Source organism: Coloeus monedula (genome assembly GCF_965178545.1).
Source record: "Coloeus monedula genome assembly, chromosome: 2".
Taxonomy (NCBI): Eukaryota; Metazoa; Chordata; class Aves; order Passeriformes; family Corvidae; genus Coloeus; species Coloeus monedula.
The window spans coordinates 120,245,922-120,269,629 of NC_138782.1; the positions used below are offsets into that span (position 1 = coordinate 120,245,922).

The following is a 23,708-nucleotide window of genomic DNA, read 5'->3' on the forward strand; positions in this document are numbered from 1 at the left end:
TTGTAACTCTATTGCATAGAACACCATGTTATATTTAAAATAATTATTTATTTTATTTTTTGCCATCAGGGTTGTTCTCGATGGTTAGAGTTTGTTTCTACTGAGTTGGGAACCTACCAACCATCAGCTGGAAGTGGTGGAAAGGGGAAGGGCCTGACCAGATGGGCTCTGTGCCTTCCAGGTGTTGGCGGGAGGACCTGCTGTGCCACTCTGCATCCCCAGCTGATCAGAGGCTCCCGCAAAGCTGAGTCTGAGATCTGGTGTAGCTGAGGGGGATGGTGACGTAGTTAGGGCTTGCATCCTGAGGAGGGCAGGTGTCCCTGGGGATGGCTGCAGGCTGGGCAGGATGGCAGAGCAGCAGCAAGCAGACTGGTCCAGGAAAAAGCCCACAAAATGGGAGCCTGACTGAGCCTGGGCTCAGCCACACTGAGGGCAGCAAGGCTGAGGGCTGGCCAGCCATTTCTCCAGAATGAAGTCACCCCTGTGAACAGAACCAAAGGCCTGTTCTAGAAGGGCAGGAAGTTCTAGAAGGGCAGGAGGAGCCTGAGCCAGCACTCGGCAGGCGTAAGGAGATGCTGTGGTACCTCACCTGCGTTGGAACAGCATCAGATGGCCTTGGAATACTGAGCTTTCCTGGATGGTTAGTTGTGAGCTTGTTCTAACAGTCTGTTGTACCAAGAGATACTGTTGATACAAGAGCTGGGAATTGTTTAAGCCATAGATCTTGAACAGTGATTTGCGTTTGAAAACACTAAATATAGGGTGTAAGGCTCCTGTTTTGCTTGAGCATTGAGCTAATGAGGCTGTGAGTGACATGCTTTCATAACTAATCTTACTTTAGTCATCACTTCACTCCCCTGGATTTTGTTGCCTGATTTTTGAATGTCATGCTGGTTTCCACATTCTTAACAGACACCTGAGGTGATGTAGAAATAAGAGGTTAGTAGGATATTTTGGATCTGGCTTTTTTATTTTTTCAACTATGGCAAGTGTGATTTTAAAGGAAAAACAATGGATAATTGAAGTCATCAGGCAGAAAAATCTGCCATAAAAATGGCATGTTGGCATTGATTTAGGAAGATGTAACATGAATTGATGTACTTTAGCTTTTCTAACTATACGGTTTTATGTGTGAGTCAAGCACATTCTCTACCAAGCCAAACATTTTTGGTTCCTTAGAAACTTGGCAAAACTAAGGCAGATATTAGTAAGGTTTGTCTGTGACTACAGGTGCTGCTGGTAATGAGATTGGGCAAGGAAATAGTTTTGAGTGGAACTTTTTGTCTAGAAGGCTTCAGAAAGTCCAAGGTCAGATCCAGGCTACTTTTTTTGGGGGGGCTGGCTTTTTTTTTAAAAGCTTTGTCTGCCATGGGTCTGTGTTGTCTGTGAGGCTCTTGGTGTAAAAGTCTGTCTCCAAGTGAAGACGCTTCTCATTTGGGTTGTTCTTGAGAAACCGTTGAACAAACTGGGTTGAATAGCATGAGGTTGATTTTAATTGTAATGGTACAATGCTGTAGCTGCTGCTGTGATTACTAGAGTGGCAGAAACAGTTCCAGAGAGCTGCCCTGGGTTTTTCTGTAAGCACAGATCTCAAGGTAGGAGTAGCAGCCATGGATGAGTGGCAGTCCATGGGTTCTGTCTGTGTTGGAAGTTCCAGGTGCCTCCTGCTGACCACATGTTCAGTGTGTGTGTCTGGGGGAGGGTGGTGGGATTTCAAGGTCCAATTTAGTGGTAAGAACTGGTGACCTTGGTGGCAAAGATGTTCCTTCTATGCTGTGATAGTAATAAACTAATTTTCATTTTGCAGAAGATTTAAAAGCTGGCTGCTGCTCCTAGTACTTACTTCCCTAGCTCAGTGTACCCTCTGTGTGGTTCACCTCATTCATGAAAACACCAGAAAACTATGATCATCTAGACTGGTTGTTTTCAGTTAAATAGGATATTTTAAAAGGTTTAAATGTCTCGGTCCAGTGCTCCAGGTTATGAAATATCCATTTTCTGAGGTCATTGTTATTTCTGTGTTGCATCAAAGGCATTGCTGCTTCAGTTCTGTTTGGCTCTGTTTTTTCTCTGCTTTTATGTGACTTTCCAATGGGTATGGGTATGTGGATTATAGTCATCCAGGTCTTCATTCACCCATTCTGATATTATCACTGCAGTTGCAGGTGTCTTCTCCTTTCAGGGCCCTTTGATTGAAGGCTTCGGGAACCTCAGCAGTTTAGGAAGCTCCTTTGTGCCAGTTCTGGAAAGATCACTTAAACACAAACAAGCAAGGGCAGCCTGTGGTGGCTGGCTCTGCCTGAGCAGGGAGTGAGCTGTCTTCTCAAGAGATCCCTCCCAACCTGGACAAGTTTCTGGTTTAGGTGTGGAACTGTGTGGGCCAAGCAGTGTTTGCACTCTGACACCTGCTTCCACGGGTGAACTTCGCTGTGGGTTAAATCTCCCAAGGTCCCTTTGGCATGTTGTGGAACAATGATAATCACAGATGTGGAGTTTGAAATTTGGGAAAGTTGTACTTGAAATTCTTGAACTTGTGGACCCTAATTGCATTTTAGATTGTGCATTTATATTGGTTCAATCCCTGTTTCTGCTAAGCAGAGCTGCTCACAACAGATCATTTTCACAGTCATGTTTCTGAGGACTTGTTTTCTAGTATATGTCTGTCTTCTGCGAGTAGATGATTCCTCCAGAGTAGCTCAGTCAGTAGCATTTCAGTGAATGTCTGTTCTTGTTTTTTCTGATTGCATGTAACTCTTGCAGTGTGATGTGAAGATGTATCTCTTTTTCATATCAATATTGCATTGCAGTTAGATGGTGTAGCCCAAGCAGGGGGTTGCACGGTCAGTGAGACCTTCATTCTTCTGGTCTAGAATGTGAAGCTTGGTTTTGGGTGCAGATTTCAGATCTCTCAACACTTTGTTAGGGATGAAGTTGTTTGTATCATGAACTCTTCCAGATAAAGTGCCAATAAGCTCCTAAGTCCCTGCTTAAAAGCCTTCATGCAGCCAGGATTGACAGGTACTAATCTTACAGCTCTTCTTTATCTGTTCTTGTTTTTCCTGCTCTGCCTACTTCCACTTTCTGCTTCCATGTAATGGGTGTGGTCAAACACGTCAACTTAGAACCCAAAGTATTCTTTTAAATACAAAAATACCACCTGCTTGCTTCATGAGAAATGTGACACAGTGTGATCATGTCCCTCTGTGGCTCATTGACAGGAGTGTGTGCCCTTGTCCCAAAAGTAGCTGATGATGCCCTGGGCTGCATTAGGCAAAGCCTTGCCAGAGGAGGGAGGGCATGTTCCTGGCCCTCTGCTCAGCGCTCTGGACCCTGGGCATTCTCAGTGTGGTCGTGGCACAAGGACAGGCTGCCCAAGGCAGTGATGGAGTCTCCATCCTTGGAGTTACCCAAAAGCCACCTAGACATGGTCCTGGGCAGCCAGCTCTGGGTGTCCTTGCTGGAACAGGGGGGTTGGACAAGGTGACCTCCACAGGTCTCTTCCCACATCAACCATGCCATGATTTTGATTCTGCATTAGTTTCTGTGGAGAGTAGCCTTCTCCAGTTTTTGTGTGACATTAACTCTCTGTTGCCAGTACCACTGATTCTGCTCCAGCAGTGTTTCCTCTGGAGTGAACCATGGGCAGTGTTTTAGAGGAGTTTGGTTTCCTGCTGGGAAGCAATGTCAGTAGATGTGGCAGGAGTGCATATGTGTGTAAGCAGATGGGGAGCTTTACCTGGCACTGGGAACAGTGTGTAGTGAACTTTTCATACACTGAACCTATTTGCCTCTTCAGTTAATGATACTCAACTGTTAAAAATAATAAAATCCTTTTGCTTCTAGTGACTCAGGGTTGCAGACATTTTGCAAATGCTGTTTGCAATCCCTGATAGAGATGTGAGGGCTGTAGGGAGCTTTTATGTGATCAGCATAAATCTGACACTTCTTCCTGTTTGACTCTTTGTTTAATGGCTGTATGCTTTTTGTGCCAAATAGCTTCCTAGTTCCTTATTTTCTAGGCCTTGCCCTCCCTAATAAAAAAGCTTTTGTTATCACTGTGTGCAGAGAAAGCAAACTGTGTAACGTCATGGGTTTGTGCAGTCTTGTACCCTTTTGCAGGAATGAAAAGTGTCTGGGGCATATGAGTGCAGGGGATAATAATGTGGCCTCATGCCTCTCCTGGCCCTGTGGTCACCTCTTTATAGCTGCAGAGGTCATCTTGGGTTCAGTTGATAATTTCTGGGTCCCTGGTGGTACAGCAGTTAATTGTCCCATTGATGGCTTGCACAGCAAGCCTGGGACAATCTTACAGCTCAGTTGTTGATCCTTCTCACTGACACCTGGTTTCCCCCTGCTTTCTGTTGGACAGGGCACTGAGCCCTTTGCTGAGGAACAGAGTCATGTTCTGCTTTGCAGCATGCTGACATGCTTGCAAGAACCTGAGCAGCTCAGTGGCTGCTGCAGGAGGAGAGGCAGAGCCATGGGACAAGGCCATGGGGGGGCTGTGGGACAGGCTATCTTTCCTGCCTGCAAGGAGGAAGTTCTGAATGCAGAACAAGGCGAGTGTGAGATGGACACTGCACAAGAGGGAAATGTCCTCTGCAGCATCGAGTGTTCCAGAGCAGGGGGCTGTAGGCCCAGGCACCTCTGCTAAACCTGCTGTGGGGACAGCTAGGAAGGAATGCCACCATTGCCCTTAGCTGGCACTGCTAACAACCAGTGGGTGCACAGGTTGTCCACTTATTCTGGCCAGCTCTTTGCATGTTTTTGAGGGTTTGGGAAGTCTGACCAGCTACAGCATGTTCCTGTAGGAATGCTGATTATCTCTTTTTATGCTTTTGTTGTCAGATTGAGTTCAGCTTGTCAATGACAGGTTGCTTGTCCTACCCTCTGCTGTGCTTCACATCTCTTCCTATGACCTGCCCTGCTCAGACACCGTATTTGGCTGAATCTTTTTCTAAAATTAATCTCTGCTAATTGCACACCAGATTTGTCAATCCCATGGGGCTGTGTCTTGTAATCTGCCCCTTGTAGTCACCTTCTTGTGGCTGAGAAAGACACATCCATTATTGTTGGTGATCTGACTTTCCTTTGTGGTCTTCCTCATTTGTCTCACTTAACATAACCATCCTCAGCCTTCATCCATCCAATGATGCACGTCGTGGAGCCAGTTTGAGAATATAGGAATAGGTGGCACATAGCAGCTGTGTGTAAGTCGGGTAGGACAGCATGTGTCAGAGTAACTTCTGGTGTGTGTTCTTACCTTGTACAATCAGGAGGTTGGTTTAAAATGTAGGCTCAGGTGAAGCTCTCAAGCCCATCAGTGCTAAGTGACCCATGCACCAAGATGACCTGCAATAGTGACCAGACCAAACCCAAAGTTTCTTGTCTTAGCATCTAAAATCCTGTTACAGTTGTAACAGCACTTCTGCCTGCTGTGTTGAGCACACCTGCAGGGAGTTTTTCAGAACTGACCTCAGAAGCAGGTTGTTCTGTCAGTGATACATAGAGCAGAACTGTGTCTGGCAGGGCTGTCCCCGCTTAGCTCTGAGAAACATAGGAGTTTCTGGGGGTCTGATATCATTGATCCTGTGCTGCCTCAGCTCTGCGATAACAGAGTGAGGTGACACCTGTCACTTCAGTCAAGCTGCAAATGAGCTGGGATATAAATGGCTGGAACAGGCAGATTCCCTGCCAAGTGTGGCTGATCAAACCCAGCCACAGAGACAATCTCTGCAACAGTGATGGAAAAACACTCCAGTGGGACTCAGCAAGTTACAAAGCACAAGGACCAGAGTACCAGAGGGGACAGGTCCCTGGCTGACCCACAGCAGCAAATTCAGAGCTGCCTGTGTGTCAGTTCTGTGTATCTGAGTTGGAGGTTCCCACAGACAGGGCAAGCTTGGTTCTTTCCAGAAATGCTGGTGCTACTGCAGAAGGTCTGTAAGACCTGGATGCAGAGTAGCTCATTATCAAGGCTGGCTGGACCTCATTAAGGACACTGTAGATGGAGGCTGGGCTGCCACTCTACCTGCCTGTCTGGTATGGGAGTGTGTCAGCTGTCACCGCTGAGCTTTCTGTTGATAATCTGTTCTGTGATTGATTACTGCCTCATCCCTGTCCTTAAATGGGCTCAGGAGCCAAGAACAGAGTGCCTGGATAGTGGACTGGACCATCCAACACGTGGTATTAATAGGTTTTAAAGACACACTGGAAAATGAAGCTGATCACAACATTGTGTGGAGGGTGACTTTATCCTTGTCTGGTTCTGCTCCATATTTGGCAGAACCAGGTTGTTGAGTTTTTGGTTCCTGTTTCCTCTTGAAATGTGTTTTACTGATAAGAAAGGCAGAACGAATAGAAGAGTTAAAAAATAAGTTATTTTGTCTCTCCAGATTGTCTAGTTCACCACTGGGAATCCCTCTGACATGCCTGCAGTAGCTGCTGGTTTAACAGGTATCACAAACATCTGTATGATAGTTCCTGTACACTGCATTGGGCACAGAGACATCCAGGATCCCATAAACAACAATATAAATCTGATGTTAGAACAGAAGGGTTTCTGAAGCCTTAAATACTCTCTTTAGAAGGCCTGGTATGAGAACCCAGTGTGCTGGACAAGCCACAGGTGCTTTACTCTGTGTTCCAAGTCTGGCACTGGATGGATGTGTGGTGACAGGGTTGGGGCTAGGGGGTTGGCTCCAGCAGCACAGGAACACATCCTGTCCAGTCCACAGGACTGGACAAACTCCAGTTGTAACTGACTCAGGAATGCAAAATACAAAGGTGCATAAAAGTCCAGAGCTCATCATTTGGGTACTGACGAGGATCAGGCATTTGCTGGCTCCTCAAGGGAGGCTTTGAGCTTCTTGTCATGTGGGGGGTGTTGAGATCCTTTGGTCAGAGTCCCCAGTAGAGAGAACTGGTGTGATTGTGCATGGCCATGGCTAGAACTTGTCCAAAGCAGTCAGTGTCACTGGGAAAACAGAACAGGTCCTAGGAGAAGGCAAAGGATGTAGCTTATGCTGCTTGGTGATGTGAAGGTGAGAGGATCTGGTGATGTCTGGGAACAGGTGAGCACTAGGAATGAAGTCATCTTGCTGGACTCTTAGGATCAGAGCTAACACAGGGAACAGGAAGGAGTTACTTGTGAATGGTTGGTTGGTAAAGAAGCCCCTAGCTATTGGAGCAAGCTCTGCTTCCAGTGCTCGGATCGGGTTATATGATTGGGTATGTGTGACACAGCAAGGCTGAGCTGAGTTACCAAGGGAGATCCTTCTTGTCTGACTAGAGCCCAAAGAACATCGTTCCTTTGAGACTGGTAACTAGTCACTCAGCTGGGAATCCTCTTGGGTGTGGAAAAATACAAGTGGTTTGGCACATCCTGTGTCAGCCCACATTGTGCGAGCACAGACCAGGACTGATTTTGATTGTCCGGGAGGGTGACCAGGTGGGACATGGGCCTGAGACTGGGACTGGGCGCATTCCAGTGTGACAGTAGAACTTCAAATGGGTGGTGGCTCTGTGCCCCCTGCCCACCTCCGTGTTTCTCCCTGACAGAGACAGCTGCTTAGTTTTGGAGAGTTGTTTTCAGTCTCTGCAGAGGTGGCTGTCCCAAAGGCTTATCTTTCATGGGCGTCCATATTTGTGTTCTGCTCACTGTTATTGTGGCTGCAAGTTATTTCCTCCCCATAGCTCCAAGTGGTTTGTGGAGGTGCTGGCTGCTGGGAGGTTCTGCTGTCTGGGTGGGCACCTCCCCTCCTTCAGCAGCTTGGCTTGATTCTTGTCTGGAGGTACTTTGGCACCAGGATCCTCCTGATACGTGGAAGAGACGCCTCGTAGGTCCAGCCTCCCAGAACCCCGAGGTGGTGACCAATTGCAGTGACCTTGGCATCTCTGGCTGTTCCTCAGGCTGCTGTTCTGAATGAGTTGCTTGTGACAAATGCTATAGATCTGATTGAATTTAGGCATTTCAACTGGGAGTTGTTCCCAGCTTGTCTTCCCAGTAGGCAGCAGCTGTGGTCTCCAGGTTTTCCCTTGGAGAGTGATGCTAAGCTGCCAAGGAAACAATGCAGGAATGTATTGGGGCAGGTGACAAGAGATGAGGACTTCGAAGAGTCACCTTAATGCCACCATTCTGCCCCTTTGGGCACCAAGGGCCTGGAGTTGCAGGTGTTCCCTGGGATTTCATCAGGAATGGGCTATGGTTTCCTGTATCCTAAGCATTCCTGGTTTTCTTCTAGTGGCACCAGACACAATTAACAACCATGTGAAGACCTGTCGTGAGGAGCAGAAGAACCTGCACTTCTTTGCCCCGGAATATGGAGGTATGGCATGGCTGTGGCTGCAAGCCCAGGGTTTTTTTGGCCTTAATGATGCTTCCAAGCTGCTCTGCACCTTGCTCTCAGCTCCAGGCTCCTGACAGATGGCACATTAACAGTTCTGAGCCATTTGCCTGCTGTAATGCTTCATCTCTGTTCTTTGGTAGCAGAGGAGGCAGAAGCTGCAGGACTGTCCCAGCCTGGTGCAGTGGTGCTGCTGAGTGCAGAGCTGACTGATAACAGTGCTATTTCTGTGTTACAGAAGTTGCCAATGTCACCACTGCTGTGGACATCTACTCCTTTGGGATGTGTGCACTGGAGGTAAGTGTTGAACATGGGCTGTGGGACAGAAATGATGAATCTCAGGAAAGAGATAGCTCTGGAAAGGCTGTGGCCATGGGTGGGTTTGCTCGGTGACAAGTGTGTTTTTTGCTCAGAGCCAAGTGCACTTTGCCTTGGAGGGATCCCTATGGAGGCTCCCCCAAGTGCCTCACTGAGAAGTAAATGGCTCCGTGATTTGCAGTTCTTCCCAAAATTCCTAACAGGTAATGAATTACTTAGCAGGTCTTAGCCAGTCCTGAAGTGGGACCCACTGGCTGGAAGGAAAAGTCACTGCTGCAAGCTGTTATGTATGTGCTCAGTGCCTGGGGTGTCTGGAACAGAGGACAGCTGCAGTCTGTCGCTTTTTCTGGGCTATCCTGTGCCCATCTGCTACAGATGTTGATTGCAGTCAATGTGTCTGACATACCTGGTCGTAGCAGCTTCGTGCTTCCTCTGTCCTTGCAGTCAGTAGGTCCAAGTCCAGGTAATGGGAGTTGTTGTTAGGTGTATTTTCTGAGAATTATCAGAAAGAGCCAACACAAGGAACCCTCAACCTGTGCTGCACGTTCCATAAGTGAAGCGGGAAGAGAACTGTGGAAAGATGCAACTTTTAGGAAACAAAACTTAAGCTGAATGCAGAGATGTTCTCTGCAATATTTTCCAGCCTTTTCTAACTTGGAATCAATGTCTGTATAGTTGGCTGGAGCCCATTCTTGATGAGTTGTGTGCTTGCTCTTGTTCTGTGATGCAGAGCTATTCACAGAACCTGAAGGGACACTGTCAGATCCTGGCAGTGATCCAGTCACCGCTTCATTATGGAATTATCAAACAGAATGACAGGCCAATGGATCATGAGGTTCAGAATGGAGACACTTAATGTCCAGGTTGTTGCTGGCAGAGCTCCCAGGGCTCCCCGGCAGTCTTTTGGGGTACTAGGTGCAAGCTGCTGTAATGAGACGCCATTCTCTCTCTCTCCAAATGTGACCTTAAGTACCCCCAAACAGCTTGGCTGTGGTGATCTCGTGCTTGGCAGTGGTCTCCTTGAGCCTATCTCCCATGCAGTCTGCCATTCCCAGTGGAGTCTGATGCTCTGCTCTGTTTGCAGATGGCAGTGCTGGAGATCCAGGGGAACGGGGAGTCATCCTATGTGCCACAGGAGGCCATCAACAGTGCCATCCAGCTGCTGGAGGATCCCCTGCAGCGGGTGAGCCAGGGGGTCAGCGCCCTGAATTGCTCTGGTGGCATTGCTTGTTGTCTCACGCAGGTTTTGTCTTTAGGAGTTCATTCAGAAGTGTCTAGAACAGGACCCTGGCAGGCGCCCCACGGCCCGGGAGCTCCTGTTCCACCAGGCGCTGTTTGAGGTGCCATCGCTGAAGCTGTTGGCTGCTCACTGCATCGTTGGGCACCAGCGTGAGTACAGAGCCCTGGGAGCCACGTCCCCACATCAGTCAGTGCTCTGCAGATCCTTGCTGAGCTGTCAGTGCTCACCCCACTGAGCTGGCACCCTGGGAACGCCCCTCCCCACCCCCCTGCTTCTCTGCAGGTACCTGGCTGTCAGATGTGGTTGTGATTGCTGTGGGGCCAGGAGGGCCATGGTGCCTGACCTCCTCCGAGAGCATCGGAGAGCATAAGGCCTCTGCACTTTTCATTGCTTTTCTGAGGCCGGAGAGGAACTGCAATTGCTCTAACTTACTCCTTTTTTTTTAATAGATATGATTCCTGAAAATGCTTTAGAAGAAATGACCAAAAACCTTGACATGAACGCAGTGTTGGCAGAGATCAATCATGAGGACAGGGAAGGAGTCAAGATGATGTGAGTCCCCATGGTGTGCTCAGGGGGGCTGCCCAGGGAAGCAGTGCTGGGGCACTGGTGTGAGCACCACAGGCTCTGCCTGAGACTCTGCACATCAGCTTAGTGTTGGTGTTTCACCACTGACGGGGTGTTGCAGTGGGGTCTCCTGCAACATGCATTAGGCAGCGAGGCCTGTGGAAAGAAATAGGGACCCATTCTTGATAGAAGTTTCAGAGATCTTTATTCTCCAGCCACATGGCCGGGGTCCAGCCCAGGAACTCTTAATCATGGGAGCAGCAGGGTCCTCCCCAGGCAGGGGAACACAAAATAACTAGTGGTGAACAGGATTAGGGTACATGTGACCGGGGAGCAGGGAGACCCTGTGCCTGGGCTGTGCCTCTACCCCAGGGTCCCCTCTCCCAGGACCCCATAGCAGGGGGGAGGAACCCCAACAACTGGGTGCCAATGGGAGCTGGTGGAGATGGAGGTGAAGGAGCGGTCACACACTTCTGGGGAGGGTGATTTCTGGGTGGAAGGAGACCTTGCATCCATGTCCTGAGAGGAGATTATTTGCAGCCGAGATGAATTGTTCCCCAGATGGAGGGGTGAAATGAACACGCTGTAGTTGGATCAGTCCCCAGCAAAACATGGCTGAACAGTTTGAGGAGGTGCTCTGACCAATCACAGACTAGCCAGATGGTGTCCAGCACTTCAGAGAAAGGGCTTCCTCAGCATTTTCCTAATGGAGCTTCTTATTCCACACTATGCACTGGGAAAGGCAGTTGAGGCAGCTGTCAGTGACACACAGCTCTACCTACACTGTAGGGGAGGCTCCCTGAGGGAGTGACTGTAGTAGGTATGGAGCAAGCGGAGTGCCAAAAAGTGATGTACATTTTGGATAACAAAGCCTTGACTAGTCGACAGATTAGCTGAAGACTAAGATGTGAATACTGTATTCCCAGAGAAGCCTAGGGTGCTTCTAGGGGAGCCCAGAGTTCTGGGATGCTCAGGCTGCTGAACAAGAGTAACCAAGATGACAAGGAACAACACCTCCGTCCATATAAGTAGCTCTCTGAGCCACAGAGACCCTTCAAAAACCCGAGGTTCCAGTTGTCACAGCGCTAGGAAACAGTAGTATGGAATTCCCTTTGGAATGTTATTGATACAAGTTCAAAATGGAGGACAACAAGTGAACAGCCAAAGCTGTGCAAGAGAGATCCTTTTACATACATGGGATGTCAGTCTCTGTGGGCTTGGCTATCTGTGGGTGCCAGCCTGGAACTCGCTTTTTGGTAGTGCTGTACCTCAGAGGTGCTGGAAAAGAAAGCAGCAACGACTTGAAATGTCAGCATCATTTCTGGATGGTTCATCAGACTGCCATGCAAACCAAGCTGCCAGAAAAAAATTGTAAATTTTTGTTGAAAAACTACTGCTGTGTTAGAGTATGGGATGATCCCAGCTGCTGGGGGTGTGGGAGGGGCTGGAGAGTGGTGTGGGATCTGAGGCAGGTATGCTGCCCATACCAGACTTGTGGGGCCGCAAAGCACTTGTGGATATCCTGTCAGGCTTCCAGCAGCTTTGCAGTCCTTGCCTCATCTCTGCAATGCTTCAGAGCAGACTTGAGACAGGGGTTTGGCTGTTCCAAGTGTTTGTTGCAACCAGGGACCTGGTACGGCAGGTGTTTGTGAAACACCTGGCCAGGAACGGTGCCATTGGGCCAAATAACTGTGTTGGACAGTTCTGAGGGATGTGACACTGGCTCTGCCATAACTGCTGCCTCATCCTTAGCTCCTATGGATAGTTGTGTCCTTAAGGGAAGATTAGAGCTTGTCACACCAATAGCTGCCTCTGTCCACACCCATCCTGCCCATGGACACAGCCCAGGACATGGGGAGTGAAACTGCACCCCAAGAGACCCAAGTGGATGGTACTGTGAGATGATTTCTCATCTCAGGATATTTTGTTTTACAGTTTCTCACAATCTCCAGCTCTGGAGCTGGACAAGTTCCTGGAGGATGTGAGGTAAGAGGGGCTTTTTAAGAGACACCTTTCATTGTGTGGGAGACTGGAAAAAATTTGGAGAGGTGTAACCTGAGATGCTGCTCCTTCCTTGTAGGAATGGAATCTACCCCCTCACAGCTTTTGGGATGCCACGACCCCAGCAGCCCCAGCAGGTCGTGGTGAAATCTCCCATTGCTCCCCCGTCAGTGAAAACCCCAACTCCAGAGCCCGCTGAGGTGGAGACCCGCAAGGTGAGTGCTGGGGGCTCCGTCTCCCACTCCCATCACCAGGCAGGTGTGTGGGGCAGCTGCTTATGGGGTCTGTGCCTCTGTTCCAGGTGGTACTGATGCAGTGCAACATCGAGTCTGTGGAGGAGGGGGTGAAGCACCACGTATGTTTCTACGTCTGGCTGAGCTGGGGGAGGCTGGGGCAGCTGTGCAGGGCTCATGGCTCTGATGTGCTGCGGGTGCCTGGGGTAACCCTGCACTGCTGCAGCTGCCACTGTCAGGACCCAGAGCCTGAGCCAGGCCTGTGCCTGCTGCTGACCTGGCTTCCAGTGCAGGATGGTGCTGCCAGCTGCAGTTTAGGATGGAACTGGCAGTGGCTGTTCTTTTATATCCCTGTGGGGCTCTGGAGGGGTGGTTCCCATCCCAGGGAGCATTTCTAGGGTTGCTTTGGGCTTGCCGTGGCAGCCTGCAGGACTGCAGTCCCTCATGAGAATTTCTTTGCCCTGCAGCTGACACTGCTGCTGAAACTGGAAGACAAGTTGAATCGACACTTGAGCTGTGACCTGCAGCCCAGTAAGTACCCATCTGCCCCTGCCGAGGTTCACTGGGGCCAGCAGCACCCTTGGACCCAAGGACTGACACCTTTCCTTGTGTTGCAGATGACAACATCCAGGAGCTGGCAGCTGAACTGGTCCAGCTTGGATTCATCAGCGAGGTAAGCAGGGGCTCAGGTAGGACTATAGGCCTGTGTTCCTTTTTCAGAGTTCAATGGTTTATGCCACATCAGCCCTTTTTGGGGAGGGGGAGGCAGGAGAAATAAGCCATGTCCCTGTCCTGGGGGACTCCAGCCATGCTCACAGCTTTGAGTGGATGGGGCTTACCCCTGACTATCTTTGTTCTCCCCAGGCTGACCAGAGCAGACTCACCTGTTTACTTGAAGAGGCATTTAGCAAGTTCTACTACACTCGGAATGGAGCCCTGACGGCAGTGACTGTGTCATCTTAACCCCATGGCTCCTGGGCAGCCAGCGTGGCCTCGCTGCCTGCGACCCATCTGTGTCTGCCCACCACTGTCGGGCATCCGCAAGACCCCAGCTGCAGTGCTTGGAAGCTCATCCTGCATGTGCCGTGGCTGGGCTCAGCGACAGTCCTCCCTGCCCGCCTCGTAAAGGGGACTTTGCGCATCAGTATTATTTCCAGCCCTGTTTTTGTTGGGATTTGCCAGGTTGTGCTGCGGAGCTGAGGCCTGGCTTGGGGTGTTCTGCAGCCCCATTCATGTGCATGGAGTTTGTTCTGTTTGAAATGTACAAAGTGTCTTTTGCACAGCACAGAAATGGGTTTTTTCTTTTTTTTCTTTCTTTTTTTTTTTTTTTTTATTTAAAGGTAAGCAGGGGTGAGCCCCTAAGCCCTGCACCCCCCGTCACTCCCCCCCCCCATTCCCGCGCCTTGGGCCTAGGGGTGGCCGGGCTCGTCCCCCCGTCCGCGCCCGGCGCTTCGCTCCTGCCCCCGGCTGCACTTTGTTTACTGGTTCGCACCCGCCTGGGGCCGCGGCGTGTGCTGGCCCCGGGCTGCGGCCCCGCGGCCCCTGCAGCCCCCCCGCCCTTCCGCGAACTCCCGGGCCTGCAGCGGCCCCGGGGCCCAGGCTCGTCCCGGCGCGCAGCGGGGCTGAGCCGCGGCTCCTGCATCTCATTTCTATCATTTCCTATTTTTAATAAACTGTTTTGTAAATACGCGAGTGCCGCCTCTTTCCGGGCGGGGCGGGGGGGCCGGGCCGAGGCCGCCCGTCCCTTCCCCGGGGCGGTGCGAGGGCGGCGGCGTTCGGTGGGGCGGTGGCGGCAGCCATGGCCCGGGGGCAGCGGGGTCCGGGAGCGCTGGCGGAGCCGCGGCGGCTGATGCGCACAGGACTGGGGCTAATCGTGCTGGGCCACGGTAGCCTCGTGCTGGGCGCCATCGTGCACGGCTCGGTCCTGCGGCATGTGGCCGGCGCCCGCCGCGCTGTCACCCCCGAATACGCGGCGGCCAACGTGGTGTCGGTGTGCTCGGGGCTGCTGGTGAGCGGGGCCGGACCGGGCGGGGGGCGGCGGGCCCTGCCCTGCCCGGGCCATGCTGAGCGCAGGTCTCCCCGCAGAGCATCGCGGCGGGCATCGTCGCCATCCTGGTGTCGCACAACCTGTCCCGGGCGGCCCTGGTGAGTGCGGGGCTGTGGGGCCGAGCGGGCGGGGGGCCTCGGCTCGGCCCTGCCTCGCCGGCAGCCGCTCCCCTGGACCTTGGCCCCGCGAGCTTCTTCCGCGTCGGCGGCGGCTGCCGGCGCTGCAGGTGTCGCCTGTGCCCGGCTCGGCCCCGGGAGGGTGGGAGCAGCGGGTGCACCGTCCTGGAGCAGAAGCGCTTCGATGGGCGAAGCTGCAGCCGAGTCGGGGGTCCTGCGTGGGCTCGCAGAGTGGGCGGACAGGGTTCGGGGTGCGCCGGGCTGGGCTGCGGCTGGGGGCTCCCGGCACTCGGCCGAGCCTGTGTGGCCTGTGTGGGGGTCTCCACTGAGCCCGAGGGAAGGGGCGTCCAGTGGTGCCGAGCTCACAGGGGGTGAAGGATGCAAAAGGTGCGAGAGCCTCATCCGAGGGCAAGGCTGAGCCATCCTGGAAGAGGCAAGAGATGGTGTGTGCTCCCTCGGGGGAGCAGCTCTGCAGAGACGTAGGTGCCCGGCCTGAGCGTTTCCGCACGCTCGTGCCAGTCCCACTCATATTCTTGCTGCCTGCAGCACTGGACCCTGCTGAGCGTATCTCTGCTGAACTGCCTCCTGTCCACCGCGTGCAGTGTGGGGCTGGCACTGGCCATTGCCCTCACGGTGCACAGCCGGGGCACACACCTGGTCAGGGGCTGCAACAGCTCCGCACTGCCCATGGACGCCCGTTCAGCCATTGCGACTAATGACTGTCCCTTCAACACCACGCGCATCTATGTGAGTCTGCAGGGTCACTGCACACCCCTGGTCCTCCCATCATCAGCCTCTTTCTCTCTGCTTCCTCTCGTCTCTTTTCCCTCTCACTCTCCCTCCTGCTTCCCTTCTCTCTCCTTCTCCCCCTTCTTTCCCCTGCTGCCCACACAGTCTCTGCTGAGTGTGTTCAGATGGCCTGGTGCAGTGCCCACGTTCCTCTGATCCTCTGCTCCACAGGACACAGCCCTGGCCCTCTGGTTCCCCTCCTTGCTGCTGGCAGCTGCAGAAGCTGTGCTGTCAGGCAGGTGCTGTTTGGTGGCTCTAGTCTTCCAGGGCATCGGGCCCTGTGCACACAGCTATGGCAAAGAGCAGGTACGCCGTTTTTAGCTGGACGGATCTCCCTGTATCTCCCCCATGATTGCTGCCTTTGTGCTGCATTTGGAAGCTGCTGGGTTCTGCTGGGAACAACGAGGCTGTGCAGGACTACGGGGGGGATGCTGAGTTGGAACCTCTTCTAGCCAGCCTAGGTGCCAGACCAGCAGCCCTTCATGGGGAGTTGCAGAGGGACCCTCTTCTTCATCCCCCTGGTAGCCAGGCCTGTTCTTTTCTTGTGAGAACACTGCCCATCACATATCCTTGTCCCACTCCACTTTTTTTTGTCTTTTTTTTCCTCTCTAGCTGGCCAGGCCAAATGCAGCAATGGAGAAGCCGCCCCGTGAGAGGCAGCAGCTCCTGGCAGGACTTGCTCAGTCTCATGCGTAGCTGGAGTGGTGAGCACACCACGTGGGCTGTGCTTGGGACGGGGAGAGCAGGCTCTGCCATCAAGAGGGTCCATGCCTACACTAGCCCCCCAAAACACCTCTTCCTAAGAACATGGGCAGAGGAGTCAGCATGATGCTGGGCCCTGCAGCACAGCCTGGCACTGACACGTGCTCCTTCACTCCCAGGTGGTGCTGCAGGAGTGCTGTGATCCAGCAAGGTGATGTCACACCTTCTGCAGTGTTGGTGTGCATAAGGTGGGCTGCAGGGGTGAGAGGTGTGCCTTGCCCCCTCCCCCCAGCTCCACCACCCCACCTGGGACGGACCCTGCAGGTCAGCAGGTGCTGTGGGCCCCAGATGCTCGCCCATCCTCTCCCCAAGCTGCCAGGCCCTTCCTGGTGTGCTGAAGGCCCTGTCGGTTTCTGTCAGCAGTGATGGGGGTGGGCAGAGGTGCTGGGGCCCAAGTCCTGTTGTCATTGCAGGCATGTCAGCTGGCTGTGCCTGTGCTCAGGCATGTCAGGGAACAGAAGGGGAAGAATCCCTGTGGTGTGGATCTCTAGTTTTTTGAATAAATAAACTTTTCCTTTCCACACTGGCTGTTCTGAGTGGCTCTGCCAGGTGAGTGCTGGTTGGGAGTGAGGCCTGCCAAGGGAAGGAAAATGCAGCTACTCTGTGAGCCCATCTCCCTGCTTGCCACTCCCCAGGCACAGGGATGTTGACAGAGCCATGGTGCCATTGTGACAGTCACCCCTGGATGTGGGGGTTGAGACACATGTACAGGGTTTACAGCCCTGTGCCCAGCAGCTGCAGGTGTTCTGGGCTCAGCAGCCCCTGGTAAACAGGAGCACTGCAGGGTTGAGATAACATGTTTATTGGATGTGGAAGGTGCTGAAGAACAGGCCTGAAAGCTGCCACAGTCCTGCTCACTGGAATGAGAAGCTGGTGCTTGGCAGTCCCCCACACCACCGTCGGAGGAACTCAATCACATCCTGGCCCGCAGGGCTGTGGGATGTCTGCAAAACAAGAGAGGCCTTGGCACTAAAAGTGGGCACCTCTGTCCCCCCTGCCTGAAGGCACCCCGTGGACTGGCAGGACTGGGTCTGTTAATCCCCACCCAGCAGCACTGTCAGGAGAGTGCAATGAACTGCCCTGAGACAATGGCTCACCCAGAAGGATGCTGTATTGTCAGCATGAGGGGCTGAACCCCACCCACAGCCTGTCTCCCTGCCCATGGGGTTCTGGCTCACCTTGACAGCCATCATGAACTTGTACCACGCATCCTTCTTCACTTCTCGGCCTGGCCTCAATTCGATCTTGTTTCTTAGCACTGGGTACCCTGGGCACAAAGCAACACATGCAGAACAAGCTGAGACCCACAGCGGGCCCCCACTTGGTGCACCCCTTCCCTGTGCTGTGGCTGGGGCTGCCCCAACAGCAGAGTGTGTTGGGAATAATGCTGCCTTGGTCTCTAGGAGACCAAAATGAAAAAGGGGTGCCCAGAGTGGTAGGATCAAATGAAGATGAAGGCTGAACTGCCCTTGGGCAATGATACCCAAGTGAGTAGGTCCAACGATGGCACCCAGCTTCTGACTTTTGGAGCTAGAGCCCTGTTCCTGGTGGCCCATCCCTGCTCCCCTGTCTCTGACCCTTTTTAAGTCCTGCACTGCAGAGCAGGACTAGGTGCTGCCCATTCACAACTGTCTGTGCTGGCCATCCTGGAGTCCCTAGGCAGAGCTGTGCCAGCCTGAGCCACCACTGAATCACAGAGTGGCTGAGGTCAGAATTGCTCTGGGGTCTGTATGGTTCAACTTCCTGCTCAGGCAGGGCCACCCCAGCCCACGGTTGTGTCCAGACAGCTTTTGACTGTCTCCAAGGATGGCAGTCTCACAATTGCTGTGCAGCCTGTTCCAGCACTCACTCACCCCCACAGTAACAGAGAGTCCTATCTCCTCCAGCAGAGCTGGTTCCCCACAGCCACACAGTCTTTCCACTCCTCTTACAGCACAGCCCAGACCTCCTCCCAGACCTACCCTGCAACATGTTCCCACTCCCTGCATGGCACTGTGTCATCTCTTGTCTGAGTGAGCTGGCCTGGAGCTTACCTGTCAGCACACAGGGCAGGGAGTGCACCCCGGTACCTGCTGCTACCAGAGAGGCTTCGTAGGTGTTGCGCTCATCCTGCGGCAGCACCTGCTCCAGCCGCTGGTCCATGGACATGGTGAGCACCCAGTCCCTCACCTCCTCCCGCTGCTCCTCCTGTGGGCAAAGGCCAGTGCATGGCCTGGAATTGTGATGCTGCTGCCCGGCTGCAGCCCCGCAGCACCAGGGAGCACATGGGAGAGCAGGACTTGGGCGTGCATGATGTGCACACAACACACACGTGCATGGTGCACAATGGTGGTTGAGTGTGTGTATGTTGGAGAGCATGAGAGTGTGTGTGTGTGTGTGTGTGTGTGTACACAGGTATGTGCACGTGTGTGTGCAACACATCTGTGCACACGTGTTTGTGTACACAGGTGTGCACACATCTGTGCGTGTGTGTGCTTGCAGTGGGGGGACAGGCAGAAGGTGGCAGTGCTGGGTCTGTTTCCACCCCCTGCAGTCTCTGCAATCCCAGCCTCATCCCAATCCCTGTTCAAAGGGCCCTGAAGCAGCATCACTCCTCACAGCAGCTGAGGAAGACAGGTGACACTCACAGACACATGCTGATGGGCTGGAAGTGGCACTTCAAAGGGAATATCTGTCCTCTGAAAATCAGAATGGTCCAGGGAATCCAGGTTCCCTTCTTCAATGGCCTGGGAAAGAAGTGGTAGAGCACCAGGCAATGCCAGTCGTAGAGCTCACAGTACAATTCATGGTGAGGAGGCCCCTGTCTGTGGTGACCAGGCCCTCCTGTCATCCATGACGACACCCTGCAGTGTCTCTCAGACACTGTCCTATTCAGGTGGCATCAAAGAAGGGAAAGATGTAATTGGGGACTTTTGTTTTTCCCCAGCAGCTGCTGACAGCACTTGGGAGTCTGGCACAGTGAGGTCTGTCAGCTCCCTTGGATTTGGTGTTTCTGATGGCCAACCTGCTGGTCAAGGAAGGGGCTGAGTGGGCTCCTGAGTCTTGTATCACAGTGGCCAAATCACTGGGCCATGGCCTTCACTCTGCAAGTAGTTTTTCTTCTGTTGGAACAACTAGAGTGAGATCACCCTGAAAGCTGTAATGGCATCTGGAGCCATGAGGATTTCAGGCCTAAATTGTCAGGCCAGTGTGCTCTTTGCTGCCATGTGCATGGTGGCATTGGCATGCCCAGGGTGACTTGGGCAGGGCTGTGCAGGTGCCCGGCATGGCAGGTCCTCCCACAGGTAGTGTGAGGGCTCCCACTGCTCTCCAGACACACACTGAGTGGGGTTCGGGGGCTCTCTCCATCAGTAGAAGCTCCAATGTGCTGCCACACAGGAGCCTCAGGTGTGCCCTGGCCAGGCTGGGGGTCTGTGGTGGCCCTACAGCCCACTGTCACTTTAGAGAGACAGCCCTCCCCCCACAGACCATACTCACATCTGAGAGGTCCAGGAAGCGGTTCAGGAAGACAAATGCCATGTTCTCCCAGCTGACTGCCTGGTATGGAGAGGAACCCTGAGTGAGACTGGGCAGCTCATCCTCACTGCCACAGTTCTTCTCCCAGAGCCATGGCTGGGAAGGATGTGGCTCTATTTGTGCCACAGTGTCCTGCCTGCAGCCTAGGGAATGGACAAGGACACTGCACATTCCAGCTCGCCATCCCTGAAGACTGAATTCCTTGGACAACCAGTTCAGTGCCACAGGCTGTCACACAAAATAGAGACAGGCATTGTGACCAGGCTGGATGGGGCCTGCTCTAGTGGAAGGGGATGGAACAAGATGAGCTTTAAGGTCCCTTCCCATCTAAGCCATTCCATGATTCTATTCTTGCACAGCCAGGTCCAGGCAGTGGGGACATGCTGCTGTCCTTGCCATGTGTCACGACTCCCGGGCAGACTGTCAGACACTTGGGTGATGCAGAGCAGAGCTGAGCAGTCTCACATCCACACTGACAGAGCCATAATATGGCCTCTGTCCACCCCTGGGTCTGTAGGTCCCGTTTGCTCACTGGCTGAGGTCTGGCCAGCTTGAGGAACAGCCTCCAGTGGCAGAGTCCAGCAGCCAAGGGAGGATTTGGGACGATAAAGTCAAGAATCCCTGAGTCCAGGGTGCCCTACGCCCTTCTCTGGTCCAGTGGCAGGTAGCTCTTACCTTGGCAGCTATCCCAGCCTCATAGAAAGCCTTGTCTGCAGGGAGCAGATCTGTGTGGCGCAGCAGGGAAATGGACAGCTGGGCAGCCATGGTGTCCTGTGGACACAGAGGACAGGAAAGCCACAATTCAGCACAGAAAAAACAGGTTGGAAGGGATCTCATGAGATCACTCCAGAATCACAGCAAGGACTCTGCACCCATACAAGCCCTACAAGTAAAAAAAGTCAAAAACTTAGTCCTGAGCCTGAGTTCCCTCACTACAGACCACACGGGACTATCACCTGAGGGTGAAATTCTTCTGCTTTATAAGTCTTGCTTTCACTAGAAGCCACACCCAAACATCCCCTACCTGAGTCACAGAACAGGTGAGGTTAGAAGGGATTGTTGGCAGTTCCCAAATCCTGCCCTCAGCCCCAGTCAAAGCAGAAGCAGCTACAGCAGGTTCAGGAACATGCCTGGTCAGGTTTTGACCATCTCAAGGAATGGAGACTCTCCAACCTCTCCAAGAAACCTATTCCAGCCACAGTCTCAGTAAGTTTTGTCTTATGTAAGAATTTTGGAGCAGAGGAACTGAAAGGTAATTTCACTTTTCTGCTGCCAGATACCCATAGTCACACCAGAACTGTCAAGGCCACTCCTCCTTCATGGTCCCAAACAGACTGCCCAACACCTCAACATTCCACAGCTGTGGAGATCTGTACAGGTTTCCAAGACGTCAGACTTGGCTCTTGTTGTCCGACATGTTTCTGGACCCCCAACATCCACACACAGAGCCGTGGGGAAGCCCGAATTTCCCCAGTGGCTTTCACTGGGGTCCTAGCTGTCACAACCTTTCCTTTCCACAGCCTTCTCCATCGCGACTCCAGTCCCATATCCATCCAGAGCTCTAGAACAATTCCACAATCCCACATGGATCAAGAGTTCAGCAGGGAGATCAAGAACAAATCCCAGTGTACACAAGACTCCAAAATACCCACAGGGCCTTGTAATGCCCCCACACAGGTCCACAAGCTCCCAAAGCCCCCCAAGAGGCCCAGTGGACAGGACCAGTACCTGCCAAAGCCCTGGGCAGCCGATCTGCTCTGAAAACCATGTGTGAAGCCCAGCAGCTCTTGGAGCCCAGGACAGCAGAGAGGAAGCCATCCCTCTCTTGGGAAGACCAGATTTTTTGTGATCCCTAATTTTCTACTGCCACCTCTGCTCTCACATGTCATGCCAAGCATATGGATCATCTCCTCCCCTGGTTTACAGCTCAGCCACAGTGGCTGGGGCAGTACCCACGATAAGTAGAGAAGACCACCTACAGTTTCACCTGCTAGTGATAACAGATAATTGCAGATTATCTGGGACAGATTACTGCAGTCCCATTCTCATGCATCCATGATGTGTGATTTGTGAAGTGGAATAGTGACCTATGAATAGCCCTGAATCTGCACATCCCCATGGGGTTCCCCGCTCTGGGTGGTGACCTGGCAGAGGAACTTCAAAGCCTCACCAGCTGCTTCAGGCCCTGTGCTGCAGAGCGGGTAGCGCAGTAGTGGGAGATCAGCAGCATCCTCTCAAACTCCTCATGTGCCGGGGTGTTTGCCTCGCTGGACTTCACTAAGTTTTCACACTGAGAAGAGAAAATGAAAGGAAGTGAGAGCAGGAGAGCACGAGGGCACTCTTTATCCACATGAGACCAGGGAAGTCAGGAGAGAGAAGGATCTGAAATACCCAGACACCTCTGGGACTGAACAAGGGCTGGGCCTTGGGTGCTCTGGGTCCAACTGCATGCTGAAGGAAGGAGGCTGTGGGAGCCAGGAAGAGTCACCAGTACTGCAATAGCCAGCATTGGAAGCAGGGGTGAGTCTGGATGGACAAAGGGAGGATTTTTTGATTTTGCTTATGCTCGAAGTAGGTATTTGTGGGACAGAAACAGAGAAAAGGCAATCATGGGCTCTGTCTGAGGTGTTCTGGACAGGAATGAGGAGCAGAAGGTTCTAAGCATCCATGGGGAGATGGGGAGGACTCATATTTTTCATGCTTAGTAGCTCTGTGCTTTCCCCACACAAGCTGCTGAATATGGGTGGAGGATGAGAAGAGGATGTGTCATGATAGCTCCCATGTCGTAGTGACACATGGAGCTCTGCAAGGGCCAATGTCCAGACCCACTCCTCGGATTTGGCCTGGAGCATAGGGTCTCCTTCTTCTCTGCCTTCTCTTGCTCAGCCACATCCACTTCACAGGATCCTATTTTCCTGCTGTCCACACTGCCAGCTCTTTACCCCAAGCCTGTGTTCTAAAAACACTGCCCATGTCACCTGGCGGGAGACTGATTCTTCTTCCTGCTCAGTCAAGACCCCCTGGGGGCTGAACAGGCAGCAGTGGCCATGGCCACACTTACCAGACTAAGGAGCATATCCCGCAGCTCAGCCCAGCTGGAGTATGCCTCAGCACAGTTCATGCCAGATGCATTCACCATCTCCACAAAGAGACGCTTATAAATGTTGAAATTCTGCAACAAAAAGGAGAGAAGTGTGGAAAGAGACAGACAGGGAGTCAGCAGGCTCTAGAGCTCTCCTGCTGCCAAGCACAGGCCAAGAAAATGGCTCCCGGAGAGGCAGTGCTGGAGATCGCTGGCTAGAAGGGGTGCTGAGGACAAGGCAGGGAAACAGGAAAGGATGGAAGGATGCTTCCTGCAGCCAGTACTCTTGGAGAGGCAAATGGTTCCTTTTGTTCTGAACTTGGTGCTCAAGGTGTCCAAAACAAACACAAACACTCAACGTCCCCTGCTCCTTCCCGTGGAGAACATGCCAGGGGATTTCCTTCAGCCCTCTGTAAGAATCCACTGCAGGGCTGGACATGCTGAACACCAGGCAGTCCCAGTTCTGACTGGGAGCCTGACTCGCAGCAGATCACAGCACACTGGGACAGCTCACCTTGGGGATGTCGTGCTGCCCTCATTACCTGTGAGTTGGCAGGTGCTCCATGGTGCACGTACAGGCGCAGGGCTTTATCCCAGCTGCCCTCCCAGATCAGGTGTGTTGCATACAGAGCGATGTACTTGTGCAGGACTTTATAGCTCTGGAGAAGACACATGGAAAGCAGCATCATAAG

General features: G+C 52.7%; 3 protein-coding genes across 3 annotated transcripts in view; 2 read left to right on the forward strand and 1 right to left on the reverse strand.

The window, feature by feature from the left end:
* The window catches only part of NRBP1 (nuclear receptor binding protein 1), a 33,998-nt gene extending 19,689 nt beyond the window's left edge, over window positions 1-14,309 (forward strand). The window contains exons 8-18 of the mRNA XM_082302728.1: window positions 8,244-8,327; window positions 8,584-8,642; window positions 9,748-9,846; window positions 9,920-10,052; window positions 10,353-10,455; window positions 12,406-12,456; window positions 12,551-12,686; window positions 12,773-12,826; window positions 13,172-13,235; window positions 13,322-13,377; window positions 13,569-14,309. Of these exons, the coding sequence (XP_082158854.1) occupies window positions 8,244-8,327; window positions 8,584-8,642; window positions 9,748-9,846; window positions 9,920-10,052; window positions 10,353-10,455; window positions 12,406-12,456; window positions 12,551-12,686; window positions 12,773-12,826; window positions 13,172-13,235; window positions 13,322-13,377; window positions 13,569-13,667 (938 nt within the window). The 3' untranslated portion in view covers window positions 13,668-14,309. The remainder of the gene's footprint in view (window positions 1-8,243; window positions 8,328-8,583; window positions 8,643-9,747; window positions 9,847-9,919; window positions 10,053-10,352; window positions 10,456-12,405; window positions 12,457-12,550; window positions 12,687-12,772; window positions 12,827-13,171; window positions 13,236-13,321; window positions 13,378-13,568) is intronic.
* A 193-nt stretch (window positions 14,310-14,502) lies between these two features.
* On the forward strand, window positions 14,503-16,352 carry KRTCAP3 (keratinocyte associated protein 3; the record flags this gene model as incomplete). Its single annotated transcript, XM_082302595.1, has 5 exons — window positions 14,503-14,712; window positions 14,790-14,849; window positions 15,414-15,614; window positions 15,828-15,962; window positions 16,269-16,352. The coding sequence occupies 5 exons, from the start codon at window positions 14,503-14,505 to the stop codon at window positions 16,350-16,352; spliced, it is 690 nt and encodes a 229-aa protein (XP_082158721.1).
* Window positions 16,353-17,238: 886 nt separating this feature from the next.
* IFT172 (intraflagellar transport 172) overlaps window positions 17,239-23,708 on the reverse strand; it is a 38,228-nt gene continuing 31,758 nt past the window's right edge. The window contains exons 40-48 of the mRNA XM_082276811.1: window positions 23,559-23,675; window positions 22,996-23,106; window positions 22,105-22,224; window positions 20,610-20,705; window positions 19,896-19,955; window positions 19,046-19,144; window positions 18,452-18,605; window positions 17,597-17,685; window positions 17,239-17,362 (exon numbers count right to left, since the gene is read on the reverse strand). Of these exons, the coding sequence (XP_082132937.1) occupies window positions 17,273-17,362; window positions 17,597-17,685; window positions 18,452-18,605; window positions 19,046-19,144; window positions 19,896-19,955; window positions 20,610-20,705; window positions 22,105-22,224; window positions 22,996-23,106; window positions 23,559-23,675 (936 nt within the window). The 3' untranslated portion in view covers window positions 17,239-17,272. The remainder of the gene's footprint in view (window positions 17,363-17,596; window positions 17,686-18,451; window positions 18,606-19,045; window positions 19,145-19,895; window positions 19,956-20,609; window positions 20,706-22,104; window positions 22,225-22,995; window positions 23,107-23,558; window positions 23,676-23,708) is intronic.